This window comes from Symphalangus syndactylus, chromosome 3 (genome assembly GCF_028878055.3).
Source record: "Symphalangus syndactylus isolate Jambi chromosome 3, NHGRI_mSymSyn1-v2.1_pri, whole genome shotgun sequence".
Classification (NCBI taxonomy): Eukaryota; Metazoa; Chordata; class Mammalia; order Primates; family Hylobatidae; genus Symphalangus; species Symphalangus syndactylus.
Window position 1 is genome coordinate 12,066,239 of NC_072425.2, and position 26,156 is coordinate 12,092,394.

The 26,156-nt window shown below is 42.0% G+C and overlaps 1 protein-coding gene across 9 annotated transcripts in view; it reads left to right on the top strand.

Annotated features, from left to right (window-relative positions):
- DDX31 (DEAD-box helicase 31) overlaps positions 1–26,156 on the top strand; it is a 142,887-nt gene that overhangs the window by 965 nt on the left and 115,766 nt on the right. For 8 of the 9 annotated variants that reach the window (XR_010119915.1, XR_010119916.1, XM_055270582.2 and 5 more), the window contains exons 2-13: positions 6,743–6,999; positions 7,102–7,177; positions 8,185–8,228; positions 9,647–9,717; positions 10,684–10,748; positions 17,086–17,130; positions 18,481–18,522; positions 19,297–19,361; positions 21,031–21,150; positions 21,283–21,389; positions 22,543–22,778; positions 23,532–23,708. Coding sequence is in view for 7 of the 9 variants with exons in the window: in XM_055270582.2 (XP_055126557.1) it covers positions 6,743–6,999; positions 7,102–7,177; positions 8,185–8,228; positions 9,647–9,717; positions 10,684–10,748; positions 17,086–17,130; positions 18,481–18,522; positions 19,297–19,361; positions 21,031–21,150; positions 21,283–21,389; positions 22,543–22,778; positions 23,532–23,708 (1,305 nt within the window). In the remaining 2 variants the exon portion in view is untranslated. Of the gene's footprint in view, positions 1–6,742; positions 7,000–7,101; positions 7,178–8,184; positions 8,229–9,646; positions 9,718–10,683; positions 10,749–11,060; positions 11,515–17,085; positions 17,131–18,480; positions 18,523–19,296; positions 19,362–21,030; positions 21,151–21,282; positions 21,390–22,542; positions 22,779–23,531; positions 23,709–26,156 lie in introns of those variants that run through there. The other variant, XM_063635736.1, reaches the window with a different exon arrangement.

The window sequence follows — 26,156 nt, forward strand, 5'->3', positions numbered from 1 at the left end:
GTCATGCCCTACAAACCATAAATTCTCATCAGATGGCTTTCATTTAAGCCTATATATCGTGACTTACTTTCCAAACTGGCTCTGGCCTGACATTATGTGACAAAGAAGAAAGTTAAAATATTACCCCGAAACATGTTTCTTTGCCATATTTTGAAATGGCTTTGCAAAGCTGTTCTTTTGGTGGGGGGAGGGGGTGGACATTTGCAGCTGCAAAGAATCTCTATTAACATAGCTAGATCTTTTTCTTCCAGGCCCTCCCAATCCTAAAGGGATTAATAGTCTACCCCCTTTCAAAGATCTGAATAGGGAACACTTGTCGTCTGTTGTCTCTAAGGGCAGCCACTAAAGACTTCAAAAGAACCTGGATCTACACAATCTTTTATCTTAACCTGAGCATTGTCTTTGTATCCATCCCAGGTGTTTAGACAAACTGAACCAATTGTCAACCAGAAAATGTTTAAATTTACCTATAGCCTGGAAGCCCCCGCTTTGAGTTCTCCCACCTTTCTGGACAAAACCAGTGTATTTCTGAAATGTATTTGATGTCTCATGCCTCTCTAGAATGTATAAAACCAAGCCGCGGCCGGGCGCGGTGGCTCACGCCTGTAATCCCAGCACTTTGGCAGGCCGAGGCCAGCGGATCACGAGGTCAGGAGATCGAGACCATCCTGGCTAACAAGATGAAACCCCGTCTCTACTAACAATACAAAAAATTAGCTGGGCGTGGTGGTGGGCGCCTGTAGTCCCAGCTACTCGGGGAGGCTGAGGCAGGAGAATGGCGTGAACCTGGGAGGCGGAGCTTGCAGTGAGCCGAGATCGCGCCATTGCACTCCAGCCTGGGCAACACAACGAGACTCCGTCTCAAAAAAAAAAAAGAAAAAAACAAGCTGCACCCCGACCACCTTGGGCACATGTTCTCAGGACCTCTCGAGGGCTGGGTCACGGGCCATGGTCACTCATACTTGGCTCAGAATAAGTCTCTTCAGATATTTTAGAGTTTAACTCTTTTCGTCGCCATGAGGAAGGTTCGTTTGTTTCAGGAATGAGGACTGCCAACCAGGAGTTTTTTTGAAGAGCTTTCAAAAATGGGACAGATTTTCATCCCCATGCAATGGAGGGGGATAGGAAAATCGGTTTCATTGCTATAATCCCATTGCTAGAGAGGGGAAAGATGCCCTAAAATTAACTTAAGCAAGAACTGAAAACTGGTTTCTAGGATGGTTGATTTGTCTCCTAGAAAAGAGGACTACAGGACAGAAAGACTGATTAAAATCATAAAGTGCTCATCAAACTTTAGGATTTAGATGTTTGGCAGCAAGGAGTCCAGCTAGCCAAGTGTAGCTGCGTCTGGGTGGAGGGGGGAGAAGGATAGAAGAGCCACTGGGAGCATGGGATTTGGAATAGGATAGACCTGGGATTCGGAAGCTACCCTTGCTGCGCACTAGCTCTGTGACCTTGGAGCAAGTCACTTAATCTTTCTGATTCTCACTTTTCCTATGTATAAAATGAGAACAATAATTTCTACTTCACAGAAGACTATTGTAAGGATTCATTGAGATAATATACATAAAGACTGTACGTTGTCTGGCCCATAGAGGCACTTAATAAATGCCAACAATATAAAGTAGTTTTGGCTCCATTTTGGATAATAGATTGCTACATTAGGAGGTCAGTGGGGTGCTTGTGTCCTCTGCAGAGCCTGGTAACTAACACATAAGAAGCATTGAGTAAATACATGTTGGGTACCTAGTTTTATGATTATCAAAAGGGGATTAATTAATGCGGTGATGACAGGTGTCTGCAGTGGCCTTGTCTAGATCTACATTTTCTCTCTTTTTTTTTTTTTTTTTTTGAGATGGAGCCTTGCTCTGTCTCCCAGGCTGGAGTGCAGTGGCACGGTGTCTGCTCACTAAAAGCTCTGCCTCCTGAGTTCACACCATTCTCCTGCCTCAGCCTCCTGAGTAGCTGGGACTACAGGTGCCCACCACCACGCCCGGCTAATTTTTTTGAATTTTTAATAGAGATGGGGTTTCACCGTGTGTTAGCCAGGATGGTCTCCATCTCCTGACCTTGTGATCTGCCTGCCTCGGCCTCCCAAAGTGCTGGGATTACAGGCGTGAGCCAGCCAGGCCTAGATCTACATTTTCATTGATGTCGTGAATGAGAATGATGGATATGCTGATGAGACTTGCCAGTAGCCTGGACTTGGGATGGGTAGCTAATATACTGGATTTAGAAAGACTAACAGCTTAAATTATGCTATATCTAACACTATGCAGAAATTTTCTCTCAAAATACTTTCTGAGCTGGGTGAGGTGGCTCACACCTATAATCTCATCACTTTGGGAGGCCGATGCAGGCAGATCACTTGAGGTCAGGAGTTGGAGACCAGCCTGGCCAACATGGTGAAACCCTATCTCTACTAAAAATACAAAAAAAAGACATGGCGCCATGGCTCATGCCTGTAATGCCAGCACTTTGGGAGGCTGAGGCCAGCGGATCACGAGGTCAGGAGATCGAGACCATCCTGTCTAATACGGTGAAACCCCGTCTCTACTAAAAATACAAAAAATTAGCTGGGCATGGTGGCGGGTGCCTGTAGTCCCAGCTACTCAGGAGGCTGAGGCAGGAGAATGGTGTGAACCCAGGAGGTGGAGCTTGCAGTGAGCCGAGATTGCGCCACTGCACTCCAGCCTGGGTGACAGAGCGAGACTCTGTCTCAAAAAAAAAAAAAAAAAAAACAAAAACAAAAAACAAAAAAATTAGCTGGGTGTGGTGGTGGGTGCCTGTGATCCCAGCCACTCGGGAAACTGAGGCACGAGAATCACCTGAACCTGGGAACCAGTGGAGGTTGCAGTGAGCAGAGATCACTGCACTCCAGCCGGGGTGACAGAGAGAGACTCCATCTCAAAACAAAAGCAAAAAACAAAAAAAATTTGATTATTAATACAAATTTATTATAGAAAATTAGGAAAAAAGATTTTTAAAAACCCACTCATAATTGCCATATTCAGAGACAATGCTTGTTGCCATCTTGGTGTATGTCCTTCTAGAGGACAACTCAAAATAGGAATCACTACACATGATGTTTTCTTTTTTTTAACTTATCAAAAATTAAGAATTTATTATAAAGCTCTATTTCTTCAGGCAGTCTGGAATAAGGTGCAAAACTGTACAAATTGACCAACACAGGAGAAAAGAGTGCCCAGAGACAGACCAACACAAAAATGGAAATTTTATTCATGACTGAGATGACACTGCAAATTGTTTAGGAAAAGATGACATTTTTAATAAGTGGCACTGGAACAATTGGTTGTGTGGTTGTGTGAATTTAAAAACTGAAATTGGAACCTTATCTCACACTATATATAAAAAACCAAATGCATGTGGATTAAGACTATACGAGGCAAAACTATAATGTTGAGCAGAAAGAGTAAGTTTCCAGCATACACATGCTTTCTAAAGCAAAGAGGATGAGGTTAATAAAAGGGATTATAGGATTGTTGTGAGGACTCTAGAATGCAGAATCATGATGCCTGGGGAAAGCCTGGTTCCTTCAGTGATTCTGGGACAAATTCTGTCACATCTCTGCCTCCATGTTCGCATCTTAAAATGAGATGATAACAGTACCTGTGTTGATAAATGGGAGAATACATATGTGAGTACTTAGCATACTCCTTGGCATATAGTAACTACTCAGTATGTTTATTAATATCAAAGCCATGGCATCTTAGACTCTCAGGGCTGGATGGACCCCAGAGGTCATCTGCCAAAATCCCCTCATCTTCCAGGTGCGGCAGCAGAGACTCAGGCGGAAGTGACTTGCTTCGTGTTGCACAACTAATTTTTAGTAGATCCAGATATGCCCTTGCTCCCTCTCTACTCAGAGGCCACCTCACGAAGCATTCTTGGTTTTCTTGCCTCCCTCTCCTTTGCCGCAGGCCATGTTAGTCTAGCTTTTTTTGGTGCTCTCATAGCCATTTGTACATACCTCTTCTGTAGCACCAATGTAGAGGTTGGATTTATGCCTTTGTAGTTTTGTCTCCTCTGCTAGTGTGTGACTTCCTCAAGGGCTTGGCGAATCTTTCTGCTTTGTATCTTCAGAACCAAGCTTCTTGACAACGTCTGAATGAATGTGTTTTGGATGCTGGGGGGGTAAAGCTAACAGGTAGTAGAATCGTATCCAGCTGGTGGAAAGGGATAATTCCACTGTGTGTTATTCATTCATCTTACAAGTATTTGTTGAGTGCTTACTCTGCCAGACAGGGGTCTATACAGGGGATACAGTGCTGTGTAGGACAGACTGGTCCATTTCTTGTGGAGCTTACAATCTAATGGGAAAGACAGACATAAAACAATTGAGTTCCATGCTACGCTTATTATTTTGCCGAATGCTGTGGAGGAGAATAAGGGTGCCAGGAGAGCCAAGAACAGAGCACCTTGGCTTGACTGGGTCAAGAGAGGTCAGGAAAGGCTCTTCTGAGGAAGGAGTTGGTCAGCCTCCATCTGAAGGATGAGTACGGGGTGGCCAGCCAGAGGGCAGAGTGGAGTCCTGGGTGTGGGAGTAGCATGTGCAAAGGAGGAGGAAGGAACACAGCACATTCTAGGAATTGAAGGAAGAACCGAGTGGCAGAGAGTAAAGCTGAAGCTGGTGAGGTGGCCAGAGGTCAGATTCTAGAGGGCTTTGTTGATCATATTACAGACATTTTTTTTTTTTTTTGAGTGAGGGTCTTACTCTATCGCCCAGGCTGGAGAGCAGTGGCATCATGGCGTTATCATGGCTCAATCCAGCCTTGACCTCCCGGGCTCAGGTGATCCCCGCAACTTAGCCTCCCAGGTAGCTGGGACTACAGACATGCACCACCATGCCCAGCTAATTTTTGTACTTTTTTGTAGAGACAGGGTTTCACCATGTTGCCCAGGCTGGTCTCAAACTCCTGGCCTCAAGCAATCAGCTCACCTCAGCCTCACCAAGTGCTGGGATTACAGGCATGAGCCATGGCACCTGGCAATATAACAGATTTTTTAGTTTAGCCTAAGAGCAATGGAAAACCTAATATGTTTAACTCTGAGTACTTGCTTTTAGAGAGATGTTGACATACGAATAAAGAGTGACCAAGATGATAAAGGATCTAAAATTGTGTCCTGTTCGAAATACTGAGTCCAAAGAAGAAAGAAAAGAGAGTTATGTGATATATGAAGGAATGTTATGTGTTAAGAGGAAGTGAGCTTGTTCTGTGTTTTTGCAGAAAGTATACCTCAGACTATTAGGTAGATGTTCAAGGATGCAGATCTTGCATAAATGTCAGAGACAGCTTCCTGATTCCTAGAATGGGTCATGAATAGAATGGGCTGCCTCATGGGATGCAGGAGGTATATAGGGAGAGGCTGTCAGTCTACCTGCCCGGGACTGTCAGGAATTCCATGCATGGCGGGAGTGGCCTTTAAGAGTTTTTGTGCTCCAGGAGTCCTGGGTCTGTAAATCAGGTGAAGTCTGCACATTTCATACTGTCTTGCAAATGATTCAACAAACCTGAAACTTGATTTCATCTCTTTCTTTAATCTGAAAATTCATAAACTTGAGACTTTGTAAAAAATAAATTTGTAAGGTGGACTATGTCCATTTTTACTTTATTAATATTAGATATTTGAAATTATATTTAATTACTTAGGTAAAGGAATCCTTATGGAACAAAGAACTGTTGTTATTGGTAGGTTAGTCTGAAGCTGACAGTCATGGCTAAAGAAAGCCGACATGTAAAACCAAGTCATTATTTGAAGCAAAGAGGAAAATAACATATTCTGAGAGAACCCAAAACTCCAGAATAACAAGCACTGGCTACTCAAGGGATGCTTTTATATTCATTTGTAAATCAGAAAAGAAGGCCAAAGAAAATAGAGGAATTGGATGTTCCTTCTCCTAGGGGAAGTTTGGACATCATGCATTTAAGCACATTCCTATAATGGAAATAAGAAGCAACAGGCAAGAGATCCCTAGTGCTGTGTAGCCTGTAATCGGCAATCAGGCAGGGACTCGGGGACTCAGAGACTCGAAAGGCAAGGGAGGTAGGAAGTAATTGTGGCAGAGGTGATGGATGGAGCAGCATTCTCATTTGGAATGGGAACAGGGCGTAGGAATTTTCTCCAGGCCATCTGAATCTGGAGGAGCAGCTTGAGAGGAGAGAATGACAGAGATCCAGGCACTAGGGTAGAATGGTAATGAAGGTTTCCGCTTCCTGGGCACGGGCTGAGATGCGCATTCCCCTTCGCCCCTCTCTCCTGTGTGGTCTCCAGTGTGCTTTGTTGGTGGAGAGAAAAGATTCATTTTCCCCCACCCCTCTTTTCTCCTTGGGTGAATGGGTTCCTAGGAATATGGATTGACACACCCTTCACAAGGTGGATTCTTGCTTCCCTTAGAACAGACTCCATTAGTTAACATTCAACTGGAAAAATGCTGCTTCTTCATCCTTACCTTATCTTGATTGATTTAACAGTTAAGAATGGCTGGTGAGGTCTGGTAGATGAGTGAGCTGAGACTTTTTTCTTTTTTCTTTTCTTTACCTTTTGGAAGAAGCTGAGTCAAAGAGTCTGATTGCAAACCCTAAACTGTTGCTTGACATATGGGGCATAATGATCTCTGCAGGGAGAGATGCAATTCTGTGGGCAGTCAGGCTTCACTCCGAGCTCTCTCTTCATGGACTAATGCATCTCTTGTTGATCTTTCCTTCTGGGAACAACGCAGCAAGCAAAGGCTACGAAAAGAAAATACCAAGCGTCCAGTGATGCTCCCCCAGCGAAACGGAGGAACGAAACTTCATTTCTCCCAGCCAAGAAAACTAGTGTTAAAGAAACTCAAAGGACTTTTAAGGGGAACACACAAAAAACGTTTTCTCCAAAGAAGCATTCGGTTAGCACAAATGATAGAAACCAGGAGGAGAGACAATGCATTAAGACTTCATCACTGTTTAAAAACAACCCTGACATTCCAGAACTACACAGGTATGTCCAGGGGCAGATGCCCTTCAGGAAGAAAAAAATGTGTTCTGCCTTTTCTTTGTTAATATTGGCACTGATGCCTGGGTTTTTGTTCGTCATTTGCAGACCTGTGGTAAAGCAGGTGCAAGAAAAAGTGTTTACTTCAGCTGTTTTTCATGAGCTGGGCCTCCACCCACATTTAGTAAGTACCTTTCAGTGTTTTCTGGGTCAGTTTTTTTTGGTGTGTTTGTCCGTTCAGGTGGTCTGTGAAATGGCAGTTCTAGGAAGAGAAATCGGAGAGTGTTTGTTTCTGCTCTAAGTTACCTGAATGAACACAGATTGGTATGATACTCTTCTAGGACAGTTCAAGGGTGCTTAGGTTACTGTTCACTGTTTTCTGGCCCCCACCTTCCCCCATCCTCTGTTTTTTTTGTGTGTGTTTTTTTAAGTACTGAAGACTTTCCTCCACTAACATGATTTAGGGTCAGGACATCACTTGCTAAACTTAAAACAGCTCCCTGTTTCCTGGATAGCTGTAGTGGTGAAGCCATTTGTGGTGGCAGATGTCACAGTGACCATAGGAGAGGGAACTGTACTGGCATCTTGCTGTTAAAGCACATCCACAGTTTTAGAGAAGTGAGGGAAGAAGAGTATTTTAGTATGTGTTCTACAAAGAAATGGACACTTTAAAGGAAAAAAAAGTGAGTTCTCCAGACTCATGAGTAAGAAGAAAAAAATATATTAACTTTTAGGCAGGCTTGGTTTCCTCTGCACTTACGGTTACATCTTACCTACCCCTTCTGTAGGGTGGGTTACCTAAGCTTGTTTTCTCACCTGTAGGGTAGAACAGGGTTTCTCAGCCTTGGTGCTGTGGACATTTTGGACTAGGTCAGTCTTAGTTTTGGGGACTGTCCTGTGCACTGTAGGATGTTCAGCAGCATCCCAGGCCTCTACCCACTAGATGCCAGCAGTGCCCCCCTCCCCTGGTTATAGCAAGCAAAAATTTTTCCAGACTTTGCCCCATGTCCTCAGGGAGTTAGGGCGGGTGGCAGAATCGCCCCGAGTAGAGAGCACCACCTGGGTGGAGGAACTTAATTTGATCATAGTAGTCAATGTCCTCTCAATAGTTTCTCCTTTTTTGTGTATGTAATTTCCGTTAAATATTTTGTATCAAAATATTAATTAAAGCTTTTTCATCTTCTCTTTTAGATTTCCACAATAAATACGGTCTTAAAAATGTCTAGTATGACCAGGTAAGAACTTCAGGCTCCTCTTGATTTCTTAGGCATTTCGTGGGTATAACCAGATGAAACCTGTGTGTGCAAATTTGTGTCTTGGCGTTAGAAAACAGTGCCAGGTTATCGACCATAAAGGGTTGTCATCTCTCTTAGCTACTCATTCTCTCCTCCTGTTAAATGGAAAGACTGGCTTTCCATCCAGTTCTGCCCTTGGCTCTAAACTGCAAGAGACGTCTCATCCAGAAGGTGGGCTGCATGAGCGCCGCTGTTTTCTGTGCTTCCTTGAAAAGAATTTAGCCAAAATATAGAATGTGACCATGTCATTTCTTAGTAGTAAGAATTAGGGTCAACCAAAAAGACAAGAGTAAATGTTCAGTTGGATAGAGAGGGATACTGAAAAAATGTTTTCAATGTTTGTTACAGGGAATGACTCCTGGAAAATAAAGAAGTAAAATAGGTGTGAGGAGATGAGCGTCCTTGTTTTGAGTATTTGTGCTTCTGTGCATTTTCATAATGATTTTTTACTTTTACTAGTAAAAATTAATAAGAATATTAAAGACCAAATTAAGGGACCTCCCCACAAGTTTTTTGTTTGTTCGATCAACCAAATTTAAGTGATTTTTGTGTCTCTTGTTTCTTGTTTTAAAATACATGTGTAGACACACATTTCAGCATGTCCATAACCTTTTCCTGGAGAATGGACAGCTGCTGCTGGCTCTCTGAATACTTGGCGAGCTTTCTCCTGCTATCCTGCATGGAAACCTTTCCATTATGTTTCATTGTGTTTCATATTCCTGTTAGTGAAGGCAAGAGAGTGTGTGATACACTTTGTGATAATTCTGATTTGTTGTCATGCCTGTTTCTTTTTCTTTTTTTTTTGAGATGGAGTTTTGCTCTTGTTGCCCAGGCTGGAGTGCAGTGGCACGATCTTGGCTCACTACAACCTCTGCCTCCCAGGTTCAAGCGATTCTCCTGCCTCAGCCTCCTGAGTAGCTGGGATTACAAGCACATGCCACCACTCCCAGCTAATTTTTTGTATTTTTAGTAGAGATGGAGTTTCATGATGTTGGCTAGGCTGGTCAAACTCCTGACCTCAGGTGATCCACCCACCTCAGCCTCCCAAAGTGCAGGGATTACAGGCATGAGCCACCACAGTCAGCTGCCTGTTCCATTTTTAAAAGAATTAGTTTAATAGAATGGCCAGTCTCTGGTTTCCCTCACCATTTTCAGGCTAAGTTCCAAAAATATAACTAAGGTTTATCTTTATAATCATCAAAAGTTTCTTCACACCTTTATTTGAATGCTTTGATAGCTTCTAAGGAGGCAGTTGCTAGATGAATCCAAGTGTGGGCAGTTGCCTTTTATGTATCCTGCGTCTCTGCTGGTAACTGGATAATATAGATAAAATGTGTTCTTTTTTTCGGGTGGCCCAGTGTTCAGAAGCAAAGTATTCCTGTGTTGCTGGAAGGCAGAGATGCTCTCGTGAGATCCCAGACGGGCTCAGGTTAGTCTCATTTCATCTCTGCCCTTTTTCCTTTGCTCAGGCCCATGGTCATGCAGTAGGTTTTGCCATGAGGTGTCTGGGTTGGTGGTGGTGGCAGTTTTGTTTCGTTTGGGGGAGGGAGGCCATGCTTTTGATTAGAGCCCTGAATGTGTTCACATAATGAAAGGAAGGGGACAGTTGATGGTACCACGATGAGAAAGGATTAGGAAGTAGTCAGGTTCGGCTATGATTTCCTCAGAGCCTATTTCGGGGCTTTATCAAGTCCCACACTCTGTGGCCACAGTTGCCCATTCTCACTCTAGTGGAGAATGAGTGTTTTCTTCTGGTGTTAAACAGAGTGATTTCTGGCCTGAGCGTACACTGATCAGATGCCAGTTGTGCTCGAGACAGAACACTGTTTCTGCCGTGTTCCAGGCCAGTCTGGACTTGCTGTTTTGACCCTTGTGTGCCTCAGCGGGCAGTCAGCTATCCTTTACTCCCACCAGCTCGGCCACCATTCAGAAGGCTGGGTACCCAAAGTTTTTGCCATCTGTTGGTTTCTCTGTCATTAGAGATTAGCTCTAGAGTACAGACTGGCTCCCAATCACATCAACACTGCAGAGATGTAATTGACCACTGAAGCTCATCTGAGAGGGTAGGGAGGACTTCAAAGGTGGAATTTTCTGGCTCCTACAGACAGCCATAAAGTTGAGCTTCTGTGTAATTTGGGAGACATATTGTTATCTCTTGTTAGATGAATAAAGGAACTGAAGCTTCTAGTTTTTAGAAGTACTCATTTTACAAAGCAAAATTGGGATTTGTGGCACACAGGGGAAGTCCCTTTTCACTTCTCTTGGACGTATAATGGGCAGTTTCCCTTTCCCCAGAATTTAGTACTACTGGAAGATAGCAGAGCCTGTTTCCTTTACATCGTTTGCTTATCTGTAGGATGTGTGATTTTAATTGCTTCTGCTTTTTTTTTGAAAGGTAAAACTCTTGCCTATTGCATCCCTGTGGTCCAGTCCCTTCAAGCAATGGAGTCAAAAATACAGGTGTGTATCAAATGTGTTTTTCTGCCATTGATCATAGTGCATAAGCAACCATCAAACTGAACCATAACAGAAATATTAGGACTAAAAGAATCTGTTTTCACTGAGTATTTTTTTCACCTCCTTTTAATTTATTTATTACATAAATGTGTTGTATCTAGAAACTGTGCCTAGAGTAGAATAAATACACTTCACAATTGTCACAGTAAGTATAACAGGGAAGCTTTGTAAGATGCTCCCCGTGTGTCAGGCGTGATACTTTGCATGTGTTCCCTTCTTGAATCTTTGACTGCTCTCTCCCCCACCGTGTTATAGGTATTACTGTTATCCACATTTTACAAAGAAGAACAGAGGCTTAGGAAAGTTAAACAACCAAGGCCATGCAACAAGTAATGGTGGAACTAGATTTATACCTCAGTTCTGTTTGGCTGCAGAGACCAAGCTCCTTACTCTTGTGTAAAGACTTACAGTGAAGGTTAATTACTGGCTCCTGTGCTATGTAGGGGCCATGCATCTGTGTCTTCCACAGTACCTAACATGGGACTTTTTACAGAATGGTCACTCAATAAAGGTGATTTGGTTTCGCAGCTATCCATTCATGCTGGAGTCTGTGTTGTATATAAAGCATTAAATTTTAACCTTCTAAGTTCCAATGTGGTGTTTACTTTTGACCAAGAAGGCTGAACTTCATATTTAAAACAGTGGTTTCTCATGAACAGTAAATATGAAAATAAGCACCCATTTAGCTGAAATGTTAATATGAGGACAAAATGGGCTGCCTCATTTTTGAGATTATCCAGAATTTATCTTTAGTTGTGAAACATGTTAAGTTAGTGCCTGGGTTGAGTTCCCTAGGAGGCCAGTTAACTGCTGTGATCCGTGGGCAGAGGCTTCATCTCAAATGCCAGCCCAGCATCCTACAAATATAGCCCTCGTTATTCTCAGCTGAGGGGAAGTGGTAAGACCAGAAATAGAAAGTGAGGTGAGTGCAAAACAGACAAAAGCTAATCAATTACTGTTTTTCTCAGTTTGGATATGCAGAATTAGCAGTATATCTAGCCTACCTGATATTGAGTGACAAATGTTAATAGTGTTGCATTACAGTCTATAAACTAAAAATATCCATGAGTTCAAACTGATACAAATAAATTATTGAATAAATAAATGAGGGAGAAGGTAGAATTCTTTATGTAGAATTCTAATAAATAAATATAGAAATTATAGAAATAGAAAGTCACCATTTGGCAAATGCCACAGTAATATTGTTTCAGGCGTGAGTTATCATAGATGCTAAAATGAGTGGATGAAAGTGTTGATAACACATATGGAGAAGCTGAGAGAAGGGCATGTGGAAATTCCCTGTATTTTTTAATGCAAAATTTTGTAAGTCTGAAATCGTAAGCCTGAATTCATTCAAAATGAATAGGTTCAGAATTTTTTTAAATCAGTTAAAGAAACCCTACAAAATCATCCAGAGATGGAGCCAAGTATAGCCATTAAAAAAATGATACTTTTTCAATTACTATTAGTGAACTCGAGCAAATATTCTTGCTTTGTTACTTGAAAAAGAGCAGGTTACAAAATGGTGTGTATAGTGTGACCCCAGTTTCATAAGTAATAGTTGTGTATGTATGCATGGAAAGGCTAGAATAATTCTTAGCAGACTGTTAACATCGGTTTTCTCTGAGTGAGGAATTTTGCTTCCTAAAGGTAACTGATTTTTTTTCCCCCTATTAAGTGCTTTACAGTGAGAGAATTTGTGTAAAGTGCTTAGCATTGTCCCTGGCACATAGAGAAAAATAAAGGTAAATTACTACAGTCATGTAGTAAAGTCTCATCCACTTACGTACTCCAGGAGAACATCTTGCCAGTGGAGAGGTTTTTCTTTATACCAGTTGAAGAGTTTGGACTATTTGAGCTGGAATGGCTTATACATTTCTAGCCTAACTCTCATTTCATAGATCCATGACTGGAGGATGAGAGAGATTTGATGACATACACATCAGGGGAATGGTGTGGTGGGCAGCTATGCTCAATCCTGGGTCTGAGGGTAACTCGAGGCAAATTGTTCATCCTCTGTGCCTCAGTGCCTTTGCTGTGGCACGGGGACAGTAGCAGTCAGTGCCTGTCTCCAAGGGCTGGAATCAGGGTTGAGCTAATGCGTGTGCAGTGTTGAGACCCGACGTGCAGTACGTGGTGACATCATGCTTTAGCCATCGTCAGCAATGTGGTCATGTGGCTAGTTGGAGGGGCAGTGATTTGATTGGTTATATTCAGAACCATTAATAAGCCATGTCATTTTTTACTTGCTGCAATATTTTAAAAAATCACAAACAGGTCATTCTATTAAAGACTGGAATATTCTGTAGAAACACAGTTTTCCAAGCCTCAATTTAATTCACTTATTTCAAGTAATACTCAATATAGTCCGTTGGAGTTCGTTGCAAAATGATTTGACCTGTAAAAAACTTATCTGGAGGGCACAGCAAATTTAAGGCACCCAACAGATCCTTAAATTACTTTGGTGATGGCATGAGAACGGACTGCTTTTCTGTGTTCACACTCTTCAATTATTTTGGCTCTGATTTTTTTTTTAACATCATATCCATCCTCCCTCACTTACTTGTGCCCTGTGAGGAATTGATTTTTCTTTCTTCTTCTCTATGTAGTTACACCTTTTGAAATGTCAGAATCTCCTAACGTCACACGGTGGCACGTTGCTACTGTTGTACTAGCATATTTACCATTCCGAGCTTGCGTTCAGTGTAGTCTCACAAAGTCGATGTTGAGTACAGACAACTCTGGTTTGAATTCCAAATCCTTTTCTTCTTTTGGGTAAATGTTTCTTATGCAAAACACGAAAATCATACTCGTAATTGAATTTGCTGTTAACGCTGTGCTTAGCTTTGGCACTAACATTGTTTTGTTCATTCAGTGTCTTTGAGCACTTCGGATGTGCAAGGCACCATTGGCTTAGGGGCCTTTTTCGGATTACTTTGGTTTCTTCTATTTTTTTATTAATACTTTTTAGATATAATGTACCATATATATACTTTTTTTTTTTTTTTTTTTTTGAGACGGAGTCTCACTCTGTCACCCAGGCTGGAGTGCAGTGGCGCGATCTCGGCTCACTGCAAGCTCTGCCTCCCAGGTTCATGCCATTCTCCTGCTTCAGCCTCCTGAGTAGCTGGGACTACAGGCGCCCGCCACCATGCCCGGCTAATTTTTTTGTATTTTTAGTAGAAACGGGGTTTCACCATGTTAGCCAGGATGGTCTCGATCCTGACCTCGTGATCCGCCTGTCTCGGCCTCCCAAAGTGCTGGGATTACAGGCGTTGAGCCACCGTGCCCGGCCTCATACATGTTTTAAAAATTTCGAAGAGTACAAAAAATATATGTAGTGAAAAGTAAAGTCATCTATTCCCACTTTCCCCTAGTGGCACCGTTTGCTTCTCCAGATGCCATGGTGGTTATTACCAGCCTCTTGTATATCCTCCTGGGGAAATTCTCTGCATATCAAGCAAGTATGAGGATGTGTAATTCCTCTTACCACTTTTTTGTGAAGTTTTTTGTTTTTCTGTTTTGCTTGGTTTGATACACGAGTGGTTGCTTTGTTATGCAGGATGTTCTGTGCCTCGCTTTGGTTCCTTTGATATGTTTTGGGCTCCTTAATTAGCACCATATTGGGCTACCTTGTTCTTTTTGATGACTGCCTAGCATTTCATTGTATGTATGTATGTACCATGAATTACTGACTCATTCTCTTATTGGTTGGTGGAATTTATATTATGTTCAGTATTTTGCTACAAACAAGGCCACTTAAATACTCTACAGTCTGTAAAATATTCTACAACCTCTTTACACACACATATGGTCTACAGGAGAAATTTCTGTAAGTGGAATTTGCATTTTTATTTTAGTAGGTAATGCCAACATTAAACTTGAAAGGGAATATGCCAGTGTGCACTCCAGCAGCAGTGTAGAAGGTCCAGTTTTCCCATGCCCTCCAATGCTCTCAGCTGCTTTATGTTTCTTCTTCTTTTTTTTTTTGAGACAGTTTCTCGCTCTGTTGCCCAGGCTGGAGTGGAGTGGTGCAATCTCGGCTCACTGAAACCTCCCTCTCCCGGGTTCAAGCAATTCTCCTGCCTCAGGCTCCCAAGCAGCTGGGATTACAGGTGCCTACCACCATGCCCGGCTAATTTTTGTAGTTTTAGTAGAGATGGGGTTTCACCATGTTGGCCAGGCTGGACTTGAACTTCTGACCTGAAGTGATCCGCCCACCTTGGCCTCCCATAATGCTGGGATTACAGGCATGAGCCACCACATCCGGCCCTTTATTCATTTTTCTATTTGAATTTTGTTTTGTTTTGTTTGAGATGAAGTCTCGCTCTGTCGCTCAGGCTGGAGTGCAATGGCATTTCTGTAGAGACAGGGTTTCACCATGTTGGCCAGGCTGGTCTGTAACTCCTGACCTCAAGTGATCCACCCATCTTAGCCTCCCAAAGTGCTGAGATTACAGGCGTGAGCCACCGTACCTGGCCAAATTGGTCTTTTTTTAAAAATTGAATTACAGGGCTTTTAAAAATATATAAATTAAGGAAATTAGCTCTTTCTCTCAGGTGTGGCATATTTTCCCCCCAGGTTATCATTTGACTCTTGGTTTTGTTTAGGTATTATTTTTCCACTCTGAAATTTAAAATTCTTAAGTAATAAAACGTATCAGTGTTTTACTTTAAGGTTTCTGAGTTTTATGTCATCTATTAAAAGGACAATTCCAGCTTTGTTTTCCTAACTTTTTTTTTTTCTCACAGGACTTTTGAATTAAACCATCTTTTTCTTGCTGATATAAAATGGCCCTTATATTATTTTCTAAATTTTGTTATCTGTTTGATTCTATTCTCAACTTTATTTGCTATTATAATCTCTGTTCATTTGCCAGTATCATTATTTGTAATTGCTGTAGCTTTAAATTATTTTAACATCTGATGTTTTTCATAAATATCTTGGTTATTTTTGTACATTTATTTTTCCATATGAACTTTCAAATCAGGTTGTTTGGTTATATATGTTATTTTATATATACACATATTTGTGGCATTTTTGTTAGAATTACATTTATGGAGTGATTTAGAGAGAATTAGCTTATATGTACTATTGCATCTTCTTATCTGGAAATAGGGTGTATCTTTCTGTTTATTCAAAATTTATTTTATGCCCCTGAGAGGTGTTTTTAAATTTTCTTCATGTAGATTTTGTATATTTTTTGCTTATTCCTTTTATCTTTTTTGTTGCTATTAACTTTTTTATATTGGAAGGCTATTGAATTTTTTTTTGAGACTGAGTTTTGCACTTGTCGCCCAGGCTGGAGTGCAATGGTGCAATCTCGACCCACTGCAACCTCCACCTCCCGGGTTCAAGTAATTCTCCTGCCTCAGCCTCCCGAAGAGCTGGGATTACAGGTGCTCGCCACCATGCCTAGCTAATTTTTGTATCTGTAGTAGAGACGGGGTTTCACCATGTTAGCCAGGCTGGTCTCAAACTCCTGACCTCAAGTGATCCATCTGCCTTGGCCTCCCAAAGTGCTGGGATTACAGGCGTGAGCCACCGCACCCGGCTGGGTATTGATTTTTATATGTTAATTTTGCATTCAGCTGCTTGACAAAATTACCTTGTTTGTAATAGATTTTACATTAGTTCTTTTATGGTTTTTTTTTTTTTCTAAGATAAAATGACATCTGCTAACAATAATTTTGTTTCCTGTTTTCTAATTTTATACATCATATTTCTTGTCTGATTGTATGGGCCAGGACCTCTAGAACAGTATTCTAGAATAATGGGTTAGTGGGTGTGTTAGTCCATTTTTACGCTGCTGATAAAAACATACCCGAGACTGGGAAGAAAAGGAGGTTTAATTTGACTTACCGTTCCACATGGCTGAGGGAGGTCTCATAATCATGGCAGAGGACGAAAGGCATTTCTTACATGGCAGCAGCAAGAGAGAATGAGGAAGAAGCAAAAGCAGAAACCCCTGATAAACCCACCAGATCTTGTGAGACTTACTCATTATCACGAGAATAACCGGCCCCCATGATTCAATTACCACCTCCCTCCTGCCCCCCTGCCCTCCCTCCTACAACATGTGGGAATTCTGGGAGATACAATGCAAGTCAAAATTTGGGTGGGGGCACAGCCAAACCACATCAATGGGCAACCTTATTTTGTCCGTTTCTTCATTGAGAGTGCTTCTGATGTTCTACAGCCGGCCACCCCTTTGTCCTGTCCATTTGGAGTCTGCCTTTGTTTATCCTGCTCATGGCATTTCTTTTCTGTGTGTCAACAGCGCAGTGATGGCCCCTATGCCCTGGTGCTTGTGCCAACGAGAGAGGTAAGCAGGTTCCCTTTTGGGGCAAGTTTTAAGCACATGCTTTCACTAATGTCCCGTTGAATTTAAAAGTGGTTTTACCATGTTTCTCCCTACTGCACAAGCAACTGCACACCAGTTCCATTTGCCTGGAAACCATCCTTCTAGTTCTTGTCAAGGAGAAAAATTCAAGTAGTCTCTGAGAATCATAAGTATGGAAAAGTATTTTCCTATTGTCTAGAAACTAATGACACTATTAAATGTCTGTTTAATTGTGTTTTGAATTCAGTTGCTAAAAAAAATGAAAACTACAAAAATGCAATTTTCTAGCAACTTAATTCAAAACCAAAAGCAGTTGGCTCTGAAAATGAACCTTTTTTTTTTTAAGAAGCTACTGCTACCAAAAATGTTACTTGTTCCTAAAAGTTAAACTTTTCAATATTTTTTTCTTTCTTGGTGGAAATCTCTTCTATCTAATCTATTTTATTTGCCTACAGAGGCAACTTCAGATTAGGGTATCTGGTTTCTATATCAAATGCTAATCACTTCCTTACAGAGAATTGATCGCAGAGATGATTTGAAGTCAGCTTTTTATATAGCCTGCAGTCCCCTATCTCAGCTCAGTCCAATGAAGGAGCAGGCACAGAAGCTATTAAAATTTTTACAGCAGCAAACTTGCTACTTCTCTAGGATGCTTCATGAATACTAAATATGTGGAAACTGTATATACGTCCTTTAAGAACGGGATTCTGTATGAGGCATTTTTGAAGGTGGTTAATGGTTGTAGCCTACCTTAATTTTCACTTGCTTTGTTCTCCAATGGAGCTGTTGGTTTGCTTTTGTTTTATTGATATAAACTTGAGGAGGGACCATCTACCAGGCTTCAGATACCCTGGCACAGTTGTAGAATACAGTCATCACACCTTGAGAGTGAAGTTCCCAGAGGCTACCCTGTTGCATCACTATTCTGGTTTACTCTGCATACATATTATATTCTTTCTCTTTCTAAGGAGAGTCAAATTCAGGTTACTTTGTTTCATTCCCTTACATTTTTGTGCACCACAGACTTGGACTTCTCTGTGTGGCACTCTGGGAATTTGAGCCAGCAGAGGGAGCACAAAACACTATTTTTGTGTATGTCCAAGAAATAGACGTGGTGTCTTTACCCTCTTTGCCCAAATTGACAGGTTGCAGAACCAGTCTAAGAGCAAGGTATATTAGATTCTGTGTATAGGATTTTTTTCTTCTTATATCTTAACTTGAGGTCCAAGTTTGGATCCTAATCACATTAAATTGTCTTTAAAAAAAAAAAAAAAAAGAAAAAAAAAAAGAAGCGATCCTGTTCATCATCTATAACTTTTAAAATTTTTACAGCTGGCTCTGCAAAGCTTTGACACTGTCCAGAAACTGCTTAAGGTAAGGCAAACCATGAGTTCCATTTTATCTTGCTTGCTGACTTTGAGGAAGGATTTAATATACTACAGTCTATTCTTTATTTTCAAAGAGATAAGAATTATTTCCTTTTGCCTGGATATCTCTGCTCTCTCTAGGTAGTTTATAGGTTTTTACTGATCTAAACCTAGCAATTTCTAGCTTAGCTGGATTGTCAGTGACTCCTGGTGCATAAAGTCCTACAATTTGTTCATCATAGTCATTAGCAAGCCACATACAGAAATTCACAGGTACAGCCTGACGGTGATCCAGTGGAAAGCAACTTAGCTGCAAGTAGGATTTGTTTAAGAAAGGAGAGTGAAGGCTTCAGAGTCAAAGCCAGCCAACTCACCAAATTGGATCATGAATTGATCCATCCTTTCTTTTATTAGGGGTGGAGAGTAGGGAAAGGTGTTGCTTGGGTTTTATCTTAACCCCCAAAAAGGCAATAGACTTACTGACATGTGTTTTCAATTCAGGCTGTGTGGAAAAGAAAGGCAAGCTACTTGAATGATTTAAGAAGCTCACATTTCTCTCTCACTGTGGTAGAAGCTAGTTATATACCTATAATTCAAGTTACTGCTGATAGTGAACATGGGTGTAGCAATGCCTAGGAATTGTGTCTGCACAATAACACCTTATACAATGAGAAGCGCCAGTTCTCTCCCATGCCTTGTTTAAGGAAAGGGAATTTGGAATCAATGTCTGATGTTAGTAAAGGGGGCTTTGCACTGACTGTGGTCTGCTGTCTTTCTGTAGCCTTTCACGTGGATTGTGCCTGGAGTGTTAATGGGAGGAGAGAAGAGAAAATCAGAAAAGGCCAGGTAGGAAGAGGTTTGTTGGTTGTTTCCTTCTTGAATCTGTCCCGCCTTCCTATTCAGTAAGGCTGGGTCCTTCTAAACCTGCTGAGAGCTTTGTCTCAGGCTCTGCTTCCTAGTTCCGGCGCACAGGGACAGATTGAGTCAGTGGGGAGCGGTCACCTCTAGACGGTGCTGTTTTTTAAAATATTAAACCTATAAACAGGTTTCCTTCTGATGTTGCTAGTAACAGTGCTGTCACCTTCTTAACTCCCACCTACCCAGTGCCCTATAGCATCCCTGGTTTAGTATACATCCACCTGCGTGCCACTCACTTTTGTGGACATTGAGAGTTTGGGGTTTTGTTGTTTGCTTTTACGAAAACAAGATCATTCACTTAATATCGTGCTTTGTAACTTGCTTTTTACCACTGAATATGTTTACTCCTTTATTAGGATTTGTAATGGGTGTCAGTTGAAAACTGTTGCAACAAATAAATCTCAAATTGTCTTCATTCTTTTGAAAACATTTTTATTGTATTATAGCTTAATAATCAGTACTCAATAATGATGCATGTAGTCTATAACTGAGGAGTAAATATGAAACCTGAAACCTCAAAGCATTGGTTAGGATTCAACTCAGCTGTGAATAACAACAATAATAACAAAGAACAGTGGCACAAACAATATACAAGTTTTATTTTTCTTTCACATTTAAGAAATCTGACAGAGCCAGTCCAAGGCTGGCCCAGTGCTCCAGTGTCGGAGACCAAGCTCTTTCTGTCTTTTTGTGCCACTATGGAAGGACCATTTTTAAGGTTACCTCATAGTCTTAGATAGTTGCAGACACTCCAACCATTGCATCTAATTTCTTGCCAGCAGGTACAGAGATGATCATACCTGCTCCCTCTGAAGGTGCTTATGTGATTCCCTTTACCTTTTATCCCACTGCTAAAACAAACATAACTATACTTAACTGCAAGGGAAGCTGGAAAATATATCCAGCTAGGCTGGGTGCAGTAGCTCATGCCTGTAATCCTAGCACTTTGGGAGGCCAAGGCAGGAGGATGACTTAAGACCAGGAGTTTGAGACCAGCCTAGGCAACATAGCGAGACCCCCGTCTCTACAAAGAAAAAAAAATGTGCTAAAAATTGGAAGCTTTTATTATGATGGACTGACAGGAAAATGGTTGTTTGGGGAATGAGAAATTAGATTTATTGTATGTAACCCATGGGACAAAGCTGAGCCCCGTTGTATGGAAGTTACATAAAGGGCTTAGCATAAGAAAAAAGTGTCCTAGCAATTGGAGCACATTGGCATGGGATCACTTGCTCAGATACTAGATTCCCTGGCACAGAAACCTTCGAGAACAGGGTAGACTACAATCTCTTTGGAAGGTTCTAGAAAGGATTTATGAGTCAGATAAAGAGCATTGGATTATGTAGTTATGATCCCTTTCAAAGTTAAAGTTTTATGATTTTAATGTAATTTCAGATCTTAACAATTGCATTTCACAGTACAAGGAAAGACTCAAGCACAGCTTTCTACCCAGTTTTTATGTTTTGTCATGATTTCAGGCTATGGCACGTTTGCACTGTACATGAAATGAGTCTGTCTCTTTTGCCTTTTTCCTGTGTTTTCTATTGGCGTAGCCCTGTTTGATTTACCTTCTTTTATGATATGTAATTTTAAACAGACTTCGCAAAGGAATAAATATCCTTATCTCAACTCCTGGACGCCTGGTGGATCATATAAAATCCACAAAGAACATTCATTTTAGTCGGCTGCGGTGGTTGGTGTTTGATGAAGCAGACAGGTGAGGCTCGTCCCAGGATGATGACAGGTAGAAGAGAAGGGCTGTTTCTGCTCTCCTTGTTGCAACTTCTGTAGCCCCTTAGACCACATTTGCTCTTCATATAGTTGAAAATTTCTTTTTTTACAACCACAGAATCTTGGATTTGGGTTTTGAAAAGGACATCACAGTGATACTTAATGCTGTAAATGCTGAATGCCAAAAACGACAGAATGTCTTGCTATCAGCGACACTCACAGAAGGTGAGTTGAAAAGAAGTGATGGGTTCTTCTTTGTTCTTAATGAAGAGGAAGGACCTAGATTTAATCTGGGTTGTTTGCTGCAGTGATTCTCAACCTCAGGGAGGTGGGGGGCAGGGAGAGAGCTGTCCTTAGAAGACTGCCTTTTCAGACTGTATGTTCTGCACTCCCAGCTTCCCTCTGCAAGTCATCCAAGACTGATATGTTCCCCAGGGCATGGGGAAAGGGAGAAAGGGCGGGGATGAGGACGAGAAAAGACTGGCTGCTGTTGGCTTGGTGGTTTCATGAGGTTTTTGTGCACTTGCAACCCATGGAGAGCAGGGCCCTTGCACTGAAGATAATGACCTCTTATCTGAGTGCATTTTTAATGTAATCACTCTTCCTCCTATAGAGCTATTGAACTTAAAAAATATGTCAGTGAAGCTCTTCTCTGTCTTCCATCCATGTGAGATGGAAATTCTTAGCTCTCTTTTTTATCATTGGGAACACGAAGGCTTGGAAAAGTTCTATCACTCCACCAGAATCACCCCACACAGTGAGTCATTGACCAGCAGTGCAGCTTTCATGTTTTTTGTGTCTGGTTTCCTTGGTTTACTAGGCCACATTGTGATGTGCATGTACCAGATGCCATGCATGTGGTCCCTCACAGTTCCCCATGTTCTAATTTTTGAGGGATGAGTCACAAAAAAGGGATTCTGTGGTCAAGAAAGTTTGAGAAATGCCCCGCATCCCTCCCTTGGATATTCTCAAGGCACGTTAACACAATAAAGGCCCTGAGAGGGCTGCTTATAGCAAAAAAGCTTTTGTGAAACCTTTGAAATCCAAGATTTGCCATAACTTACTTGACCAAAGAACCCTTTTGGGGGTGGGGGTGGGCGCAGTATCTGTTGCTATCTTTTGGACGCTGTTCCATAGGTGAGTGTTTATGGAATGTTGGTACAGATTGGTTGTCAGGCTGTGGAAAGATATGTTGGTAGATCTCCCCGCAACACACACGTTGGTACTAGGGCAGATCAGTGCTGGGACTTGGTGATATCCATGGGGTAACATACGTAGCCCTAACATACATGGGTGGGTGCTGTATAGGGGGTACGCTTTTGTGACCAGTTTCACGGTGTGTTTGTTGTCTGCTTTGCCCTTCTCACTTTTATCCAAGGCGTAACGCGGCTAGCTGATATCAGTTTGCATGATCCAGTCAGTATTTCTGTCCTGGACAAGAGCCATGACCAGTTGAACCCAAAGGACAAAGCGGTCCAGGAGGTCTGTCCTCCACCAGCTGGCGACGAGCTGGACAGCTTTGCAATACCAGAGAGTCTCGAGCAGCACGTGACTGTGGTTCCCAGCAAACTGAGGCTTGTCTGCCTAGCGGCCTTCATCCTTCAGAAATGCAAGGTGGGACTGTGGGCTAGAGCTGACTTGATTCAGGGAAGAAAGGCCTGCTTTCTTGTGTTAAGCCACTGGGAGCAATGAGTTGAGACACCAAAAATCAGAGGTTTTCCAACTTATGTCTGCATTCCGGATGCAGACTTTGATACACATCCTTTCAGTCAGGTTTTAGAATTACGGTAAAGAATCAGAGGTCAATGATAGCCATGATGTTCAGCTTGAAATGTCCTCGATACCTTTCCTGAGACTGATATCAGGAACATCACAGGTGGCGGGAACAGCTGGATGTGAGGCAGACATAGGGGCTTGTGCTCATGTTTCTCCAAGAGTCCTGGCATTTGTGTATTTATTTACTAGATTTCTGTGATGACTCTCTGAGATGTGAGAAAATAGTAAGTGCAAGGGCTTAAGGATGAAGATTTTCTGCATACGTAGGGTCTCAGCCAGGTAGTGTTGCATGTGGCAAGCCCTGGACGAATAAAGGGAACGGTGCTCCCTCACAACTGTGCTCCAAAGTGTGTTTATTTTTGTCAGATAAGGGAAACCTGTTTGAAATGATAGCTGTGGCGTTTTCCCCTCCTGCATTCTTTGTAGAGTGGAGTATCACTGTTTTTGTTTTTGTTTTTTTAAATAATTCAGAGATAGTCGCCTTTATTTCCAAATGGGGGTCAGCATGACTGTATAGTTTAGAGAAATATTCATTTTGGCGTCACTTAATCTTAAAATATGTCGGTTTTTCCTCCCTTTGTATCGATGTAGTTTGAGAAGGACCAGAAGATGGTTGTCTTTTTCTCAAGTTGCGAGCTGGTGGAGTTCCACTACAGCCTCTTCCTACAGACCCTGCTGAGCAGCTCAGGGGCGCCAGCATCAGGGCAGTTGCCATCTGCCTCCACACGATTAAAATTCCTACGGCTGCATGGCAGCATGGAGCAGGAGGTGAGCACTGATCTCCCTGTGCAGCGACAGCACCGCGGCCCCACCTGGAGATGGGGGTGAACCTGAGTCCGGCAAACCTGGTCTTTAGGCTCAGCAATGGCTACAACCCTTGCACACTCCACTGGGCAAGTCAAGAATGAGACAAAAATGGGTGACCCACTGGAACTAGAGGGGATCACACTGCTGGATTGATGGGGGCAAGGGGAGTCTATTGTTCCCATTTGCTTTTGCTCCGGGAGCTGGTCTCTTCCACCCGAGAGAGCTCACAGGCCCCGACTTGGCCTGAATCTACCTCAACCAGCTGTTAAGGCAACAGAGTACCACTAAGTAGCTGGCACCAGGGAAGGGTTTTGCCTTTTTAGTACCCAGTGTGTAATTAGGGCTTGATGTCTTCAAATTAAGAGCATTAATGGAGCTAAATTGTGGATCCCATATGGTACTGCTGAGCACGGCTGCTGTCATTGTCAACAAGACACAGCGCTGCACTCAGAACACTTTCGGTTGGGAGAGGGTACTGTGAACCAAAGGGGCTTCGGGTTCCCAGTTCTTTCTCGGCACAAGTAAGATTTCTGTTCAGGAAGAAGAGTACAACATTTCCCCTATTTTAGGGACTTAGCTGTGTGAGTCGCATTCCTCCACTCTTAACTAGGCCGTTTGTTATGGAGTCGGGGTGGAGTATGGGAGTGAGATAGGCTCTCTGGAATTGGGAAAGAAAGGATGAGCAAGACTGGGAAATAGGAGCCATTTTGCGCTAGAGGAGAGGTTACCAGGCAGCTTCGAAAATTAGAAAGTGTGAAAGAAAACTAGAAATCAGAATGAGATTTGACTTGAGTCAGCTTAAAAGATCATAACATTTTTAGAGCTAAAAGGGACACTAGAGGTTTGACACGATCCTAAACAAGTCCAGCCTCTCTTTGCTTTTGCTCTTTTGTTTTAATAATTAAGTAAATAGAGGCCCAGAGAAGCCAACTTGTTCAAGGTCACTCAAGGACACGGGTTATTTGCCACAAGATTATATAAAAATCCCTGAATATTCCAGCCCTTGCGCATTAGGTAAACTCTTGGTCTTTACCTTTGGATCCCTGATTCAATCAAAGTTGTTGGTTTTATTTATTTAATACCATTAATGGTTTGGGGTTTTGTTTTTGTTTTAAGCTTTGTTTACTAACCCTGTGAATCCGTTTTTACCAGAGGTGTTCTGCGGCGTCGATCCAAGCATGATTGGGGGGAGCTGGATATGGACTCAGAATGGTCTAGGAATTCACTGTAATAGATCACACACAAGAGTCTATAGCTTCATTATACAGAGGCTGTTCATCTCACACTATAACGGGAGTAGTCGAGCGTGCTGTTTATAGCTGTGCCCTCTGGGGGCACCCTGCTTGTGGTCTTGTCCTGGCTGTCATTTGCTGGCTGTGTAATCTCCGGTAAATATTTAACCTCTCTGTGACTTAGTTTCCGTGTCTCTAAAATGGGGGTGATAATTGTACTTCCTCTAAGGTTGACTGAGTTAATGCAGACAAAGCCCTCCGTACAGGGCCTAGCACACAGGAAGTGCTCAGTAAATGTTAAGCGCCTTTATTACTACTGTTTTTATCTGTCTTTGAGGAATAGTTCTTTTTTTATAGTTTAAAAGTTTTTTTTTATAGTTAAAATTGTGTTTTTATAGTTTAAAAAGGAGAATGTCTGTGTAGTATTTAGCCTTTGCAGTGGAAGACAGGAGGTTATAGTATCCCTGTGTTTTCTTTTGTAAGCATTAGTGGTAAGTTTCTTGTTCCAGACCAAGCTGAAACAGTCCCACTTAAATTTTCCTGACTTATTACCCTGGCCACTATCCTACAGGGCATTAGCATGTTCTCCTTAGATGGTTGACATGGTTCTAAATAAGTTTATGAGCATTGGATAGACATTACTATTTGCATGGTAGTTGTGGTGAAAGTCCAAGAGTTTGGTAGGTTTTTTTTTTCTTACCCCAAATCTGAATACATCATAACTAGTCTTTAAGGTGTTTCATAAGCTTTTATGAACTTTTTGATTTTTTTCTGATTTTGATTCTACTATGCAGTCATTAAAAATGATCGTTTATAAAGACCGTGCAGCAGACCGGACAAATGGATCTGTCCTTTTGAGGGTCTGAGCACTGACTCCGGAACACAGCTCCCTCGGTTCGGATATCATTCCAGCCCTTTACCAGGTGTGCGTGTCCTTTGGGCAAGTTCCTTAACCTGTCTGTGCCTCAGTTTTTTTCTTCTGGAAAATAGGGGTAGTGAAAGTACCTACACATAGGGTTGTTGTGAGGATTAGCAAAGTTCAGAGGTGTGAGGTCTGGTACATGGTGAGCACTCGATGAATGTTTGTTGTTTGTATGTCTTTATCCAGTGTACTCAGTGAGGTGTGCCCTGGGCTTCCAGCCATGGACAAAATCTATGCACATGAAAGACCAGAAAG